The 18951-nt window shown below is 41.3% G+C and overlaps 2 protein-coding genes across 6 annotated transcripts; one reads left to right on the forward strand and one right to left on the reverse strand.

Moving 5' to 3' along the window:
• Positions 1-720: 720 nt before the first annotated feature.
• LOC136433499 (RNA-binding protein 25-like) lies at positions 721-16259 on the reverse strand. 5 transcript variants are annotated; one of them, XM_066425781.1, is made up of 23 exons: positions 16132-16259; positions 15161-15343; positions 13527-13592; positions 12669-12709; positions 12178-12285; positions 11796-11903; positions 11485-11554; positions 10797-10972; positions 10349-10475; positions 10122-10195; positions 9755-9838; positions 6717-6908; positions 5608-5775; positions 5375-5464; positions 5161-5234; positions 4687-4749; positions 4400-4550; positions 4137-4259; positions 3600-3804; positions 2828-3120; positions 2487-2585; positions 2237-2284; positions 721-1985 (listed from the first exon to the last, which is right to left on the reverse strand). In XM_066425781.1, the coding sequence occupies exons 2-23, from the start codon at positions 15267-15269 to the stop codon at positions 1893-1895; spliced, it is 2562 nt and encodes an 853-aa protein (XP_066281878.1). In that variant the 5' UTR covers positions 15270-15343; positions 16132-16259; the 3' UTR covers positions 721-1892. The 5 variants fall into 5 exon arrangements, with proteins under 5 accessions (XP_066281878.1, XP_066281876.1, XP_066281875.1 ...); XM_066425779.1 differs by having other exon boundaries at positions 5608-5767; positions 6718-6908; positions 13527-13652; XM_066425778.1 differs by having other exon boundaries at positions 13527-13652.
• Positions 16260-16453: 194 nt separating this feature from the next.
• On the forward strand, positions 16454-18226 carry LOC136433502 (uncharacterized). Its single transcript, XM_066425787.1, has one exon. The coding sequence runs from the start codon at positions 16721-16723 to the stop codon at positions 17702-17704; it is 984 nt and encodes a 327-aa protein (XP_066281884.1). The 5' UTR covers positions 16454-16720; the 3' UTR covers positions 17705-18226.
• The last annotated feature ends 725 nt before the right edge of the window (positions 18227-18951 follow it).

The raw sequence follows: 18951 nt of genomic DNA on the forward strand, positions 1-18951 counted from the left end.
AGAGCTAGGGGAATTTCCCTGGTACAATGAACCTCTAAAATACATAGCATCTGTGTTCTCTGTCACGACCAGTGGAAGATTAGCTTTTCATTGAGCTAAACTGGATCAAGATTTCTTTCCTTTTCCTGAAACTATTATCAGGATAAACAGTATTGATATTAAGTTTCCCTGGGCAACATTTGTACCCGGTTACCTACTGAAGAGGTAGACCAAGGTGGCAGGTTGGTTGTGCAACAACTTCAATTTGGTCTGGCTGAATGAACTGCAAATGTTTGGCCCATCTCAGAATCACATTTTGTTGTATGGCATTGAATATTATAAGATTTACAGGAAACAACTGATGTAAACTGACCTTTAGCTTATAAAACTCTTTAGGTACAGTACAATATGACATGCTAATTGCTACACGATTCAGTTTGATTCTTGAAAATTGAAATCCTTCATTGGCAAAGTCTTTTTTCCAATACTAGTACTCTTTCAAATTAGATGTGGGGATGTTACCCACAGAATGGGATTGTTGTGTCTAGTGTGGGCAAACTAAAAGGTCTAGATGGACAAGTGTTTGTGACTTTGACGATTACTGGATACAGATACAAGTTTTTAAATACTTGTTTCACCCTATTGTCTTCCCAACTGTTGAACCTTACAGGACAGCTACAGACAACCTTCATGCTACTGTTTTCAACAAAAATAATACACACAAAAAAAGTGACACATGGGTACAAACTGCAGAGTTTAATCCTGGATTCCTCCTCTTTACATTTCATCCTGCTCCACATAGTGGAAGCATCCTTACTGTTAGCATAACCAGCACAGAGTACCTTGGTTGTGGAGATGCTTGGAGTTGTAAGGGTGTCTAAGGCCATTTCTACTGACGGCTTCCACTTCCACATTGCTTTCTGATCAGTTATCGTGCTGAAGAGAAGAAACCCTGACCCTCTGAAATGTGTTGCGCAGGGTCTGTAAACTTTTATTGCAACCTTTTAATTATTTCTGTTTGTTCTAACATGTATGACCTAAGAGGATGCCATCCTTAGAAACAACTTGACACCCTAATGTCTCAATATGCCATAGATGAGGGCTGCACTAGTGCACTGTATTACTTGCGTTACCTAATTTCTACTACAGCATTTGCTTCACAGAAAACAGCAAACTTCTCATTTCCAGACTTGACTCTTATGAAAAATAAAACAGTTTAAAAGGACAGACCGTTGTTAGGGTCTCCGTTATCTGGGATGTGTACATGAACAATGGGCAGGCAGGGTCCCCTGTCACCTGTGCATGGTACTGCTGCAGACATGCTTTTTAATCTCAGGATTTCTCATTAGAAAGGCCATCATTATATTACAGGGACATGAAACGAACCTTGTACACAGCTTTCGTCACTCTTACATCTGAATGTTCCCGAGTATTGTTTGATAACCGTCATCTTACAATCATGAATGGATGCACAAATTCTAAATTGTCAAATTTTACCACCACTATCCAACAGTCAGTTTTACCCTTCCCAAATTGTTGTGGGCAAGTCCCAGAGATGCAGGTACCTATTTGGTAATGAGCAGTCAGGTCAGGATGGCGGCTGAGCCTAGTTTTGACTGGCTGACAAGTATAGGCAGTTTTTTCAACAACTATTCTAAAACTCATTTGTAGTCCAAAATGACACATGTGTTCTCTGTATATGCCTCTATGCCCCATACCAATGGCAAATTTTGAACTTCTGTCCTTTCTACATACATGACATTTTTCCCACAATAAAAGCAAAGAGTAGGGAGTAAGGCTATTTTACATGCCAATCAGAGTTAGTCTACAAGCATTGGAAAAGTAAATGTAACCAATTGTATCATTATATTTACAGGTCAGATTCTAAAATATTCTACCCTGTCTTGTCACGACTACTTCACTAGGCCATGCTTCTTTGCTTCTGTCTCGTAGATGAGTAGCCTCCACATTTTGACGACAAAAACTTCAGCCTCTTCATCCAAAACCTGCAGGGCAACAGGATAAAAAGATCATTTCCAAATCTCTGAAATGATATACCAAAAAGGTATGACATACAGGAGTTGAAGGTACTAAATCTGTAAAATGTTTGATGTTCTGCTTTTGTCTGCAAATTTTTACAATACATTGTCAAAGAAATTGACAAAAAAGCAGGGTTCAAACTTAACAATGTCCACTTCCACAACAAAAAGTAACCGTCTGTATGAAAGCTAAAACAAGTAAAAAGTAGAACACTTACCATTGCAACATCTTCCAGAATGCTTTTGGGTACACTATGTGCCATCACCTGTAGGGAGAAACAGTCCAATTAGTGCACTGCTTTTTTAACTGTCTTACAAGAATAAATATTAGTTGTGAAATTGTGAATACACCTGATCATCAGATGTTGTTCCTTGCACCTAGTTGTGACTTTCCTCAATTACTTAACAAATATAACAGGATCAAACAATTTTCCACAAGCCCTCTAAATCCCAGCTAAGTAGCTGTACCTTTTGACAGATGAACTCTGTAAGCGTGGGCTCCTCCTCTCCGATGTATTCTACAATCTTCTTGTTGATCCAGGGCTTGACTCTTTTCTCCATCAGTCCCTGCCGGACAAGAATTGTTACTTACAGATTACAAGCCTATAGGCAGAAGTCCAGCAATTTATGTTTCTGCTAATCTTGAAATATTTGCGTGGTTTTATTTTCAGTTTTTGGGGTGACCTTTCTACTAAGGGACAAGACAAATATTCTTTTCAAATGTACTACTGAACGGTTCCTGAACGGTTTTTCACATCAAAACTAGGATACAAAAGAAACACTTTTTAAGACTGAACCCAAACACTGACCTGATCGACCTGCGACCAGTCCAGGCTGTAGGCGAACAGCTCATCCTTAGCCGTGGGGATCTTCTCGATCAGGTTCTTGATGCTCTTCCTCTTCTCCTCTGTGGAGGACATGGCGGTCGGCACGTGGCTCACCGCCATCTTCTCCTCCTCAGTGTACTCAATGGGGATGAGCTTCCGCTTCTTGGGCCCGTCATCCGTACCGTCCTCGTCGTCGTTGCTGAAGACCTGGCCAATGGGGATCTTCCTCTTGGGCGGGGCCTGAGCAGGGCTGCTGGTGGTGGCTGGAGCTGCAACTGGAGCAACACAGAAGGGTGAAATTTTAGGAGTATTTCTACACAGAGCACAACAAGATGAGTATAAAAATGCAAGGTCCATCACTGTGAAGTTATCAGAAAGTAGTCGTGATTTGGTATTAGTGTTTTGTAAGAAAAGAAATGTAAGCAAAAGGAAAGTACAATTTTTGACTATTCCACACAGCAGCAAGATGACTGGTACAAGCAATCTAGTACTCAGTCACAAACCTCAGCTCTGGATAACCACCACACCTGCTGGAGCATACTAGATATAAGTAGAGTCATCACTGGTTTGTACGTGTACTACTCAATACTTAATGTGCAACAAGGTCAAGTCGCAACCTCATTCCCTACTAAGAAGCTCATGATAACGTTATGCACTGGCCAGGGAGATTGGGCGGAGTAAAAGAATGTTCAAGTTTGCTTAAGCCCTACTTATCTATCTTTGAAGTCTGAATATCCCACACAAAAACACCTACCAAACTTCAGACCGAATCCGATCTTAGGTTTCTGGTTAGCGGGAGGGGGTTCTGGTCCCTGGACTGGTGCGAAGCTGTCCTGAGAGGACTCATCCGGTGGAGAGTCGGGTTTGGGGGCGGAGGGGAAGATGATCCCGGCTGGAGACTCCCCTCCTGAGGCACAATCAGGGGAGTCCTGGGACGACACGGAAGGAGCTGCCTTCACCTGGAGGGGAAATAAAGACAACTTGTCTTCAGGGCAGGCGGCCTCTTCCTTTGATAGTTGGGGTTTACAGTAACAGGGTTCTAGCAGTTTATATAGAGTATTGAGCCATCACACTATCATTTGCGACAACCATTCTAAATTGAGGAACACGACGCTTATTTCTAAGTAGCACTTAACTAGTACATGTATTTACCTGTGAAGTAATGTCAGATTCAATGTAAAATAGATGATGTGATATGACACTCCAAACTGACAAAGAATCCTTCTAATTTAGGTACAGATTTAAGATATTGAAACCAACACAAAACTGGCCTACAGGATGAGTCTCCTACCTGTATGGGCGGGAATGCTGGTTTGAGTGTTGGTTCCAGGTGAGGTTTGGTCTCTCGAGGTGACGGCTCTGGAAGTTCAGTTTTCAGCTGCGGCTCTTTATGCTTTTCTGTCTCCCTTTCCAACTGAAATAACAGCAGGGATTACCGTAGTTATCATACTCAGGCGAGCAGATATTCTATTGATCTATTGAGAAGTGTTCGTTCTGTCTAAAAATGGAAATTTTTATAATCTATTCTTAAAAGTCTCCCTAAAAAGTACTTACTCTTTCAACTTCTGCCTGTGGGTCAGGGTGTCCTTCTTCCATTAGGCGTCGTCGGATTTCTTCAATCTCCTCTTTCTCTTTCCTTCTGTCCATCTCATCCAGCTCAATCTCTTTCTGTCTCTCTTTTAATCTCTTCTGTAAAGCACTGCCCCTAATGAAGGGTTAAAAAAAGTCATGTTGGAGTATAGTAGGTGCTGGTCCTTTTTTTTCAACCTACATATGATTGTAGTTATAACATCACACAAGCCCATTAAAACAGCACCAATAATGTTTGACTTGCAAAATACCTCACAAAATTATCACTCCATACTGCTCTCTGTTCGAGCAGACCATGGCCACGATACATGTATCTGTAATGTCAAAAGTGCTTGCTTAGCATGGACCATGCAGAGGGAAAGCTTTGCAGAGTGGCTTGTAGTGAAAAAAAGGTTGCAGCATCCAAAAGTACATGTCCTCTAAACAGCTAGAGTTCCTATCACTTTTTCTAAGACTTGGAACAGTAATTTGACCACTGATGAAGGTTGAAAGAAGCTCAATGCATTAAGTTAGCATGGTTTTTACTTCGCGGTAGGGAGAAAATGGAGTGCTTGCGGTGGTTTTAAGTCCGCGTTTGAGACAATAGTAGACAAGGGGGTAGGTGGGCAAAAAAGTTTGCAGTGGTTTTAAGTTTGCTGTGAAGAGCATACCGCGAAAACCGCAAACATAAAACCACGGCGAGCATTTACAGTATGATATTTAAGTCGTAATCAAGCAAAGCTTACTTGTAGTATTTGGGGTCGTCTCTCTCGTCATCATAGTCCTCCAGGAATTCCTTTAGACGCTTGGCTTCTTTGATCTGAAAAAAAAAAGACACTGTAAGCTGCAGGGACATATTCAGTATGAAGGACCACAAAAGGATTTACCTTCAAGGTCCATTCCACTTTAACTTGTAAGTATGAAAAGTCTTGAACAACAACACACAAAGAACCTAGTTACCATTTCTTTCTTCCTGTCTTCTTCTCTCTCGTTTTCCTTGTCGTACTCCCGAGTTTTCCGTCTCTCACGCGTCTCCCAGGCTTTCAGTCGCTACAAAGGAGAAATGATTTAACAGAGTCAAGATACGGATGGGCCAAATTCTTAGCTTTATTATGAAACTGGAAACAAATTAATATTCAAATTGATGATTGAGGGATGTCCTGGAAAACAACAATCAGGTACTGAGTGAATACCTCTTGATAGGCCAGCTCTTTCTCCCTCAGCTTTCTCTCCAGTTTACGCCTCTCGTATGCTTCTTCCTCTTCCTCCCGTTCCTTTTCGCGGTCCCGCTCACGTCGCTCTCTGTCATACTCCCTTTCGCGGTCCATTCTCTCGCGTTCCCTGCGGCCACTACTGTTAGGCATAAAGGTGAAACAAAGATAATGATTAGTAACATAAGAACAATGTTAGTGTTCAAACTAAACTGTACGGTTTTTATCAATAATGCACAGAGTATAACGTTTAGAGTCTTTTCTTCATGAGCAAATTCCTTACAAGACATTATTCAACCATCTGTATCTATTCCACACAGCAGCGACGGCTGGTACAAGCAATCCAGTGCTCACAAACCTCAGCTCTGGATAACCACCACACATGCTGGAGCATACTCGATACAAGTAGAGTCATCACTGGTTTGTGCATCAACTTTGTACTCTTGGTTTGGTTTGGTTTGGTTTATTCGCACATATTAAAATCAATTTTACATAATAGAACAAAACAAAAACATGTGCCGGGGAAGAAAAAAAGCCATAGTGGCTTATACAAAGTCTTCCCCCATCTAAATTAACAAAAATAACATAAATCTAACAATTCATAATATAATTATAGTAGTAAATAATAACAATAACTAATCAGACAATAATAATACTAACAAAATACTAACAGAATAGTAATTGGTTGTATATAAAAAAATTATATATCAAATCAATCAGTTGACTCTTCAGTGCAACAAGTCAAACCTCATTCCCTACTAAGAAGCTACCAATCAACAGTATGCACTTGCCAGTGACATTGGGTAATACAACAATTTCCAAGCTTGCAAAATTCCACTGCTTCACCTTTTAAGTCTGAATATCCCACAGAAACTCCTGTGCTGGTAGATGCTTTACCACATAGTTACATTGACAAGTACCCAATCTACCTAACAGGGAGGCAAACACAACATCAGCATTATAATGCCTTCTTCAGTCCTGACAGTTGACCAATCACAACTCTCCATGCTGCATCTGCAAGACACACAGCCTTATAGAGCTGGGATCAGTAAGTACCTTTCCCTCTCCCTTTCCCTCCTGTTTATGAAGTACCTCTCTCTTTCTCGCTCCTTTTCACGCTCGCGCTCTCGCTCTTTCCGGCGGCGTTCCTCTTCCCTCTCCCTTTCTCTTTCCCGCTCCCTCTCCTTCTCCCGTTCCCTCTCTCGGCGCTCCCGTTCTTTCTCTCGCTCTCTCTCCCTCTCCTTCCGCTCTTTGTCTCTTTCTTTCTCCTTTTCTTCATCGTTCTGCAAGTGAGCAGGTTAGACAACAGAGAAAGATGGATTAGACGTTGTCTCAATTTCACACACATGAAGCCAGACAAGAATATTGCCCAACACAAATATGCAGCTCTCCAATACAAATAGCAAATCTGACCATCAAACAAGTGGTTTTATATAACAGCATAATTCTTCTGGGGACAGAATTTTTTTTGCATTGAGGATATTTGTGCATCTCATGCTTTCTTTGAGAGCTGTTGACAATAATCACGACATACTGATATGGATAATCACAGCAATACCTATGAGGAGACATCACTACAAAAAGATGCTGAGCTAGTGAAGACTGCACATCAAACACAAAGGGCAAAGTAGCTATGCAAGAATCATTTCAATCTAGGCAGCGAAAATTCATATTGGCTCTTTTACAATTCGAAGGATGTTGATCTGCCAATAAGTTTCAAATCAATCAATAATTTTGGAGGAAAAAAAGTCATGGCTGTAAGGCTTTTTTTTGCCTTATATCATTTTCACAGCCATGTAAAGTTTTTCATAGTAAAATGAGGAGTTCTAAGATCAAAAATGGAACTGCACAACAATTTACTTTCGCGACAGTTAGGCTTCTTTTTACTTGGAGCATGATTCTAAACAGCTCCAGCTAGTTGTAGTGTTGGCAAAGTGATGTAAGGTTATTAAGGATAAAAAAGCTTTTGCAAAAAGACTGTTATTTACCACCTTCACAACTGAGATGTCCCCCAGTAATCAAATTACCTGTCCAGTGAACTGGCAATGGTTACTTTTGAGTACAGTTTCATAAGTTTCTACTGGAAAGCATCTGCACTGAACCTTGCAAATGAATTTTCCAGCTTTACTGATAGACAGGTCTAGGGGACATCCCAGCAGACAATAGTATATGTTGTCAGCAAAATGTTCTGTCTTACACTATAGAATGTCCAATGCAAGTACCAGTACAGCACCACTTCAATGTTCAAGTTGCACATACTTCAACAGGAGATATACCGACGACAACAATCCAGAACATGGAGAGCATACTAGAAGTGACATTGAGGTATGGACGTGACCTGACATAGCTGTAATGGACACGGGGCTTGCGGGCAGCCACTTCTCACGCTGCGTTCTACGGCTTTTCATTATGGTCTTCTTGGAAAAGAATATGGTTAGGAGGCACGGGGCGTGCCCAGGAAAGAAATCTGACGGACAAATATCACATGTGCAATAAACGTCACAAGGCAAATCTTACGTCACAACTAAGGGTTCTGTGCTATCTACCTGTCAGGAAGAAAATGCATGTGGGAAAGGGTTTAGAGTCCAGACATGTCAACAACACACCGCAATATTACAGGCCAAACAACAAGTGATACCCAGTTGTCCTCAAACAATGGGTGCCTGTTTAAGCATTAAGTGCTGACATACAGTTACAAGTAGTAACCACTGCATATACATCAGACAAAGCTTCTATTACTTTCACTCAGTGGGTGACCCTCCATATTCTGGTGTTGACACAATTCTTATCAATGCATATTAATGCATCCAAAGATGGAACAATTATATGTGAAGAAAAAGGTATGCCACAAACACTACTTTGTTCCACATGCAGTGAACAACCAAGGATCTGTTTGGCACACAAGTGGACATCATCACTGCTTCCTGCAAAAGAAAACATGTCCTCTACAAAACTAAGAAGTTCCCATACCTCTTAATACTTGTTGGGTGTCCATGTCCCCAAACACAAAAAGATATTTCACTGTGCACTAAAAGAACGTTCACAGAAACGTGTGCCATGCAGGTGTGGGCTAGATGTCAGACAGCAAGGTGAGGCAGACGCACAAAATATGGGTGCAAAAGTTTGATGGCAAAGAAGGCGCAGGCACTTAGAAACAAGAGGAGCACTTTAAAAAAGAACAACACACAGGCAAGATTGCCAATAGTTAAACACAAATGATATTAGGTAAAATACTGAAGGATAGTCATACCTGTTGTGTTCTGGATCATGTACCCAGCAACTTAACATATCAGTTTTAGTAGAGAACTTTAAAGATACTTACAGTTTTTCCTGTTCAAAACACAGCAATACACTTTGGGCAGATAGAGAGCTGCTCCTTGCTTTTGTCTCCAAATGTCATCTATTATTTGTGTGGTTGAGCAATACATTGTCCGTTAAAGGACAGCTACTGATTGGATGATGTTTTAGCAGCTACGATTTCAGGGAAGGGAGGGCTGAATCTGAATGACAAACATTCCTTTTCTTGTTGGTATCCCCAAATATCCCATTTCTTCAGCACTTGCTACACTACTTGTCTCATGTTTTTATGATTTTGTTCCAATCACATGCTGTTTGTTGCCCACTGAAATTTACCAGATTGTTCTACATTATTTTCACATTTTTTGGTCAAACAATTTCTGAATCTAGCAGAGCACATAACCAACTGATAATGATCTTCATGGATACACTTCTTTCAAACAACACAATCATGGTGACAATGTTTTGTGAATTTTTATCACTGACAGTATGGGCCACACAAGGGGGAATCGTGACCTGAAAGTGTAACATTACATCAGGAAAGTTGAACTTTGAACTTCTTGTCATTGGTCCTCAGCTGGGGTGAAAGGTCATTGTTAGCCATACTGCCTGACTAAAACGTCAGCTTATGGAAACGTTTAAACCTCTGTTTGAAAACATTTTGTGTGAAAGGCTGAAATAAAACATACAATCAGCGAAAGATTCTTAAATTATGAGACCAACAGTCACCTTTCGTTCCAAAGCTTGTAGGACAGAAATACCATCCATGTAAAAGTCTAGTCTAATGCCACATTAACATTGGTTCTTCTCCCATACATCCAGCATAGCTTACCTTGTGGGCTTCACGGAAGCTCCGAATCTCTTTGGTGATCAGATTACGTTTCTCTTCATCAACCTCCATGTCCTCTAGGTCGTCCTAGGAAGCAATAAAAAATAATAGATCAATAGGTAAACATTCTGTGAAGTACATATAAAATTGAATGTATCAAGGGCCTGTGAAAGAAATTTAATACCACGCTGTTGAATGCTACTCAGTACTAACTAAGTTATGGTGACACCTTTATTGCCTCTATTAATTGCAATCTATGGCAACAACCGATGGTTAACTGGCCCTTTTCCCTTCCATGCATACCAATGAAATGGCTACAATCTTAATGTAAAAGTCCAGAAGTTGACAGAAATAGGATTTAACAACTTACTATTGCCTCTTCTTTTTTGTCGTCTTTCTTCTGCTTGGCCTTGGGCTTGTCTCCAAGGAGGCCTTCCTTCTTCCCTGAAAACATACAAAAACATTAAGATGAGAATGTGTTTTTTTTGCCATGGGTAGAGCAGTCTCAACAACAAAATAACACTCCTCAACAGAAATGTCCATCCTCTTCAACTCTTTTTCCAGACCTCCCATGAAATAGTTTGACTTGTTGCTCACCTTTGCTTGGTCTGTCATCAGGGATAGGTGTGTTCAGCTCTGTGTTGTGCTCTCTCTTCAGTTGTTCAAGCTGCTCCATTGCAAAGTTATCTTGTCTTATGGTCTCCTCATCAAGTTCATCGGAGTCCTGGAAGAAAAACAACCAAACATACCATTGAGCTGCGGTCTTATAAGAAGTTCACTGCTCATCTCCTAGTTTGCAGATCTTAACAACTCGGTGACTTAAATCTAGGGGAACATCGACTCATATAAGACTGAAGCTCTTGTGGCAAAAGAATTGACTTTCCCCTCTAACATTTAAGATAGAAAAACTATCTTGACATGAAGAAACCAAGCAGGAGTCTAAGGTTTAAGGCTTGTCAACTGTTGCAATTCAATTCATATAATCTGTGGTAATAAGTGGAACAGTGTTTGTATAGCAGGACAATGAACAGTAACTTGAACCAACCTTGTCCCCTGAGCTTCCCTTTGCATCCTTCTTCTTCCCCATGTACTCATCCAACACAGCCCGGGTCTTGGCGTCCACCTTCACCAACAGTTTCTTGTCTCCCAGCTGCCAGTCGTGGAGTAGGCGCAGGGCTCTCAGGGTGGATTCTGGCTCAGCATACTCACAGAACCCAAACGCTGGAGAAATCACAGAGCAACACACACCCTTGTAATTTGCTCAACTTCAACCTCTGATAAGCTTATCGTCAATGCCAGTTTAAACAACAATGACATTTTGCTTCAAGCATGGATACCCAATGTCTATCACAGCCTTGTAATAATAGGCCGAGTTTTGGTGCATTTTGATATTAACATGAATATTACATATCAAAATCAACAGTAAGGTTATTCATGTATAAATGTTCTCTGAAAGGGACATATCAAGCCGTATTCTAGCAAGCTAGTGTTGCACTTCGTTTGTAACAAAATAAAGCTGTCTCCTACATGAGCCAATAATGGTCACAAATGACACTTTGTCTAGACACAATGTTTCTATAAAAGGCAGATCTGTGGTCTCTGATGATACAAAGCACAATTATCCACATGCAGAAAAACATCATTCTGCTACAACTACAATATTTTTGGCTACAACTAACAGACATGCAAAAGACAAACAATGAAGGAAAATCAGAATTGAATATTTTTCTCACATTTGGTAGTACCTTGCAGCTTCCCAGTGGCCCCTTGGACTCTCTTCCAGCTCAAGACTGTTCCACATTTCTAGGAAAAAGGTTGGCAGACGGTTAGCACGACTATCAAAATCACCATGTATTACATGTAATGACTTGAACAAGTTACATGTAAGTTTTCTGCACTCTTCAGACTAAGTGCAAAAAAATACATTTCAGCTGAACAGCTTTCACAATTTATTTACATTTATAACAGTGCAATTATTTATTTCAATGACCACAGCCTAAATAATCTGATCCCTGCCTCCATGATTCCATCCCCCCAAACCCACCATGAGCATCTGCCTGATGAGTACATCTGTGGCTCTGTCGGTGATGTTGCCCACAAACACTGTGGTGGAAGGCAGTGCCTCACCCTCCTCCTCCTCACCATCAGACTCCTGAGGATAAAAAATAAAACAGTCAATCTACAGCACTAATTTCTACACGACCTATGCTATCTATTTCAAACGTATAAACTGACTTTGTACAACTTTTAGGGCTGCATAAAGTCTGTGTGTGTACCAAAACCTGGAGGAAAGTAGCAATGTTTTAAAAACCAAGAAGTCATCTGACACAAGAATCTACCCAATCTCTTTATTGTATTTTTTGTCAGGTCAACAGTCAATCAGGGAGAAGTGTCTGCATGACAAATGTATCAACAAATCTATGCACCTTTGCCTTTTCTTCCTTCTTGTCTGCCTCTTTCTTGTCTACAGGTTGAGGCTGTTGAACAGGCTTGACAGGCATAACAGGCATCGCTGGTCTTTGGAGAAGGGTGGGCTGTAAAAACATATTAAATATGCACAAAATATCAAGAAATGCATACTTTCTCTACAAGTTATACCTCACTTTTAATATTAGCCTTACAGAGAGTTGATAGATGAGATAATAAAAAAGGTGCAAGAAGCACTAGACGTGTTTGAAGTCTTACATTGACTGTACTTTCCATTGAACTTGAACTTAAGTTGTTTTACATCCACACAAGCAAAGGTAGACTTGGTCTTTGGAAGTAAGTAACATCTTAGTACAAGAGGCTTGATCTTAGTTACTGGATTTATATGAGTGTACAATTTAAGCAGGCATGGGTATATGAATAAACATGTACTTTATCAGTTTCAAATATGTTAGCAATTCAGAAATATGTAGAGGAACTGATAACTTACTGCTCCATGTACCATGCCCATTGGCGCAACCATTGGAGGACCTGTAAGAGAAGAAGAAATAAGATTGTTAAAATGTTGTCTTTTTACTGTACTCGCCCCATGATATGTGACTATTTTCCTATGATTTGGCCCTAGATGATACAAATTACAATGTCTAGTGCTCAGCAACATTTTCACTTGTTTCAGATATGTCAGGTATGTACTGCAAGTAAACAGGCAATATTCTCGATGGCATACACTGTAGCTCATGTTAAGGACTCCGACTGTCTGCCTATAATGAAGTTTTGGAGAAGGGCGGGAAGTTGAAGTTATCATTTCAATTTCTGCCCAATCTTAACATATGTAACTTAATTGTAATACCGTGGTTCACAGATTATAGATGGACTTGGCTTGTTCTAAACTAAATTCAGTTGTACTGGTAGATAAAGCTGACACAGACAGCAAGAGGTATATCTATATTTCAAACAGTACTGAACATCAACATTGCTAATCAAAAACATCCTAGCTTGGACAATATTTCTAAACAAAGAAGTTTCAAACTGCCAGCATGTAAGAGAAAAGGATGGCTGGTTTTTGAGATGTATTATCTTCTTTCGGTATTTCATATGGTTCTGTTTTGCACTTCTCATAGTGAATGCAGAGGCAGGAAAACAGATATGAGGTAGGGAGTGAATTTGGTAAGAGAAAAAAAAACTTTGCTTTCTATATTGGTTCCTGTTAGATAATCAAAATTTTAAATTCAACTTCTTTCTCATGTTGGATCCCGCCCCATTACAAGTCCAGTTTCACACAGACAAGTGCATAATGTCAGAACACAGCCTCTTGCTTTCTATGTCAGTAATGAGATTAATATCGGACCTGGGCGTATGGCCTGTAAAGTCATCGGTCTGATGGCTCCGCTAGCGGTTACGATGTGAGGAGAACCTGCAAGGGGCAACATGGCGTGAGATGTGACACCTGGGCGGATGACCCTCATCCTCTGATCTACGCAGGTGATAAATGGTGGGTTAGACACACGGCAACCAGACATTAGCAGTAACAACATTCACAGGTCAAACAATGCTGTACATAATGGGACCAACTGAGCTTCTTGCTGCGGCACCACACATTTGTCTCCAGAAGAATTTTCACTTTCGTTTCTTGGAGTAATATTTCTTATACAGTCAAACCTGTATTAGCGGTCACCTTTGCATAGCGGCCACCTGCCCATAGTGGTCACTTTTTGTCGGTCCCTTGGATTTTTCCCATTGACATAAGCATTAAGAATTAGGCTATAACGGTCACCTGTCCAACGCGGCCGCGGCCACTCGATTTTCGGTCCCGCGGGTCTGGAAACACTGCCGATAACGGTCACGGCGCATGGTCGCCGCAAGATTCGGGAGCCTTCTTTCAAATCCCCGCAGAAAAAAATGTCATTATAGCTGCAGTTATACCCATGAAAATGTTGTACATGGTTTTATTTGCTCCTGGTGTTGGTTTTGAATTTCCAAAACCGCTAAACAGAGCCTCTTGGTGAGCGGTCCTAGCGGGACGCTTTGTTTACTTGGGTTACTTCACTAGTAGCACCATGGGGGAGCAGTTTGTTAAAAAAAGACAGACGCCTTTTATCCTCCAAAAAAAGGTTATAAAGTCATCCATTCTTTGTATATTCTGTTCTCTTTATTCAAAGAACTTCTTTGAGGAAATAAGTTTACATTTTGTACTATTTAATGTAGAGTAAAATCATAACTCACACATTGCAGCTGCACCCACATTACAGTAGACTATCCCAATGACCCTATGACCTCTCATCTTGCAGCTGTTATTTTTTCTCCCGGCAAGGAATCCGACCCAAACAGGCTGATTTTACCGTGAAATTCCGCAATTATTTGCTGATAAATGATGTCGCCGCGCAATTGAAAATGACACGGTTGTCTTTGGCAACATTTTGGTAGCATGTGCTCCGGATTGGGGGCGGATCGATGGATCGACTTGGACTAAATTTGCTTGTGGAAAAATCCGGACCTACCGAAAGCAGTCATCTTGAGCCGATGGTCGTCTTGTGGAAGTGGTCGGTAGACCAAGTTTGACTGTACATGTATGTGAATAAATGTTTCTCAGTGGGTACAGAAAACATGTGCCACTTATTGCTCGTAATCAATACCGTTTCTATAGAGCGGCCACCTGTCCATAGCGGTCGATTTTGGCCAGTCCCTTGAGTGACCGCTATAGGCAGGTTTGACTGTACTTTAAGTTATAGCTGTTTCAAAAGGAGTTGCCACCAGTTCTCAGCAGTACATGTGTGACAATCCAACAGTGGTGTTCTTACTGCAGCAAGAAGTAAAATTCCCCCAAAGTCAAGTGTAAGTATCAAACAATGTGTTGTGATGCATTCAGGGCGTTTTCTCCCTTCTCTCCACCTAGAAATGAGAAGTGGAAGCTAAAACAGGAATCACTCTGTCTGGCATCACATAATTTACCTGTGGGGTGTTAGACAAGACTGTGGTACTCACCTGGAGGTAGAGGATTAAATGCTCCAAAATGAGCTGGTGGGGGCATACCAGGAGGCATGGGGGGCATGCCCATGCCGGGAGGACGGTTCATGGGGGGAGGGAATGACATCTTTCCTGTCAGGTCCTTGCCAAAAGGCCTTCTAGTCTCAGCAAAGAACACTCACTGTATCACTCCCCAGTAACCTGAAAAGAAGAGTGCACATTTAACTCAAGAAAAATCTAATCAGCACAAGTAAATCACAAATCTTTGTTGAATTTGTAGCTTGATTTTAATACCAAGATTTTTTTGGGGTCATAACTGGAAAGCTGCAATAAATTATTTTGTTTCAAAGACACTAGTGCACATACATTGTAGTAATTTGTAGCACAACATAATTTGTACATGGTCCAGAAGCAAAATAAGGTGTGTCAAAATTCATAGAATCTGAGATGCTGAATAATTAAAACAAACAAAACACAGCAAACATTATTGAAACAAAAGGAACATGCGTGCTGACAATTTGTGGAAAACTCATACTGTTGTATGGTTATTCCTTTTTTACGTTTTTTCCACTGTAAGCATTAGAGTGTCACGAGCAAAATATTATGATGGAATTATTTCAGGACAGAATTTGGCGCACTGTGTAAAGACCAACACAAAGGCATGCGATACATCACTGTATCCGTAACGCAAATTCTTCCGCCACGATTATCCCACAGTTCAGAAAACAATTATGTGAAAGGCCTGGTAATATAAATATTCTCCTTCAACTGGTCTTCTGCCCCTAATTGTAAATAGGTAGATTGTCCGTTTGTTTGTAGACAATTGTCGGTCAATGGCGAGTACATAAATGGATATGGCGCCCAACAAGGCCACGCCATGCGACACAAGCCGGGCCAACTTTCACCAACCTAGCTTCACTTTCATCGCCCATGCACGTACGGTACCTACCCGACAACAACACACAAATTCTGCCATATCATCCACTAACCTCTGGAACTGCAAACGCAGCGGAATTTCAGGAAATATGTGACCAAATTCTTGTACAGTTGTGACTACGCAGACCGCAGCCTCCATCCACGGAAATATTTTCATCAAAATGGCGGCGGATTTCCACCTCTGCCTCGTTTTCGTGCGAGTTGATCATTTTATTTTCAGAAAATATAAAAATTCTATTGACTTTTATACATCATGTACATAGTAATTCTGAAATAGAATAGTATGAAATTAAATCAATATATTTTATCTACTTTTGATAGATTCTTGAAGCAGGGTCAGAGTTCAAGACTTCTAAATGTAGATCTTGTTCCCAGGGCAGCCTGTATTACTTCTCTGAGTGACGCCACGGAATCCCTGGGAACGAGACTGAGGTGCCCTGCCCTCCCTCACGTCGAGAGCAGTCAGGAAGAGTAGACAGGTTGGCGTTGTAGTTCCTTAGCACAAATGTTGTTGTATTAAAGGGATAGGAGAAGAGTAGAAGAAGAGGCTAATCGTGATCTATCAGGGCATTCTGCAGCTATTCGTTACACTCACAAGAACAGGAAGTGAGCACAGTTGTCTGCAGTGCTTGTGTGACCACCATGTCGTTCATTGAGGGTGAACTTTCTGAGATCAGGGACAAGCTAACCACTCAGGTCGAAGGCACACGGATTATCCAGTGTCACCCTGCTCTAGTCGCCGTGGATATCATGAAGACCAAGTATAAACAAATGATAGCCAGGTTCCAGTTCCCAGAGGGCTATCCTGATGTGCCCATCCTGATAGAACTGCAGAGCAAGACATTGTCTCTGAAGTTGTGTGATGGGCTGTGTAAGGTGTGTGAAGCTGAGGCCAAGAAAATCCTGGGCAAGAAACAGATCGTACAAACCGTTTCCTTCCTGCGCACCTTCTTGGACGAGAACCCCTTCTCAGTCTGCAGTGACGAGCTCAGCTTTATCAAGAAAGAACTGGTGACCTCCACCGATGAAATAAAGACCAAGCAGAAGTCAGGAGTGATCATACTGAAAATAAACCAGGGCGGTTACTTCATGCACGTCCACTTGACTGTCCCAAATGAATATCCAACCAATCACGTTGAAATAGAGAACAAGGCCTGTAATTTCCCAGCGCTGTTCGTGATGACCTTCTTGGGCCAGGCGACGGAGATGGCTCGAAAATGTACGGAGCCTCCGTTGAGGAGGAAACCTAAAGATCCACCCTTTGAGGCGTCTCCCTCACTGAAGGTCGTAGCGGAACACTTGGTCAAGTCGGTCAGGAGGTATCCTCAGGAGTGCTGTCCTCTATGTAAAGAGCGAGTGCTACCTGAAGACCCTAAAGATGTGATAACAGTTGGTACAAACATGAAGTATGTTGAACGGGTGTATTGTGGCCATGCCTTTCACTATGGCTGCCTAAACAAGTACCTAAAGACGCCTCCTTTTGAAGGTGGGAAGAAGTGCCCTGACTGTGGTAATCGTGTCTACCACGATAAGTGGAAGGTTACCCCGGAGCTGGCGGAGGCAAGATGGGCGCACAAGGAGGCAAAGAGAAGGGAGCTGGATGAAGTCATGGAGTTTCTGGAGTGACTCTTGTGCTTTGTCAGAACTATTTTGCCCAGAAGTGATAGTACACAGGCCTCGAAATTAACTTTTTCCCCTACTGTCCCAACATTGTCCCAAAAGTGGATTTCAACTGTCCCGAAAGTGTCCTGAAGTGTCCCAACCAGGGCCAAAGATATGAACTTAGTGTCGGGTCTGCATTCAGTTCCAGAGGTTCATGTTCAGGTTTGGACCTATACTCAAGTCAGGACCTGAGCCCAAGCCAATCTGTGTTAGAATATTTTTTTGTAGTTCTTTACAAAATTGTGTATTGTAAAATAGAAAATTGCATGAAATTTGAAAAATATAATACATACAAAGGTATATACACTCAGTAGTAAACACAAGTTTCAACAAAGTTAACAACCAGAAATATTGTTAACAACCTGAAATAATGTATTTTAATAGGTTATAAAAGAAAAAGCATAATTCTGCAGAGTTTAAAGACTTCATTGATGCGGTGGCTCTTGGGGAGGTAGAATAAATCCGAAAATGTTTGATTTCTAATCTTGCAGACAGGGATTTAGCATGTGGCCGAACCAAATCTTGCAGGGCCAACCTTAATCAAGTAAATGAGGTGTGACCATCCCTCTGCTGACCCCCTGTCAGGGGAGCAGACATGTGCCACAGCCTAGCTGGGACAGGCTTTCCTTTCACTATGCTGAGTGATAAATGATGATTGATTTTGAGAAGACTAGTACCACACCAAAAACAGTGGGTGGGACCAGTATACAGTTTCACAAGGGAGGAGCACAGTGGCACTCAGGAGCCCTGATTGTCCCAAATATGTCCCGAATTGATTATTGAGTTGTCCCAGGTCAAATTTTGGTGGCCCCGGGACATAGGGACATAGTTAACTTCGAGCCCTGGTACAGTACATGTATATCTGTATCCATGGTACACAATACGTAGTGCTTCTAAAACCATTGCTTCGGATGCAGTCTCTTGCCAAGTACTACTAGTAGTTGAAATAGGCAATGGTTTTTGGTACAGCAGTTTTTTGTGTGGGGACTGTACAGCATGTATGGTTGCTAGTGTCAGGTATTTTAATGGTAGCATTCCTATGTATAGAGATGGTGGTCTTGATTGAAAAGCTTAAGTGATCAACACTATATTGTTTCAACAAAGGATTGTATGTTATGAATTTAATGAATAATTTAATATATCTAATTCTAAAGATAGGGAGATGAATGTCTGTGTCAAGGTTAGGAGTCTGCCCAAGAGCAATTGTATGT

The sequence above is a fragment of the Branchiostoma lanceolatum genome, chromosome 4, assembly GCF_035083965.1.
Source record: "Branchiostoma lanceolatum isolate klBraLanc5 chromosome 4, klBraLanc5.hap2, whole genome shotgun sequence".
Taxonomy (NCBI): domain Eukaryota; kingdom Metazoa; phylum Chordata; class Leptocardii; order Amphioxiformes; family Branchiostomatidae; genus Branchiostoma; species Branchiostoma lanceolatum.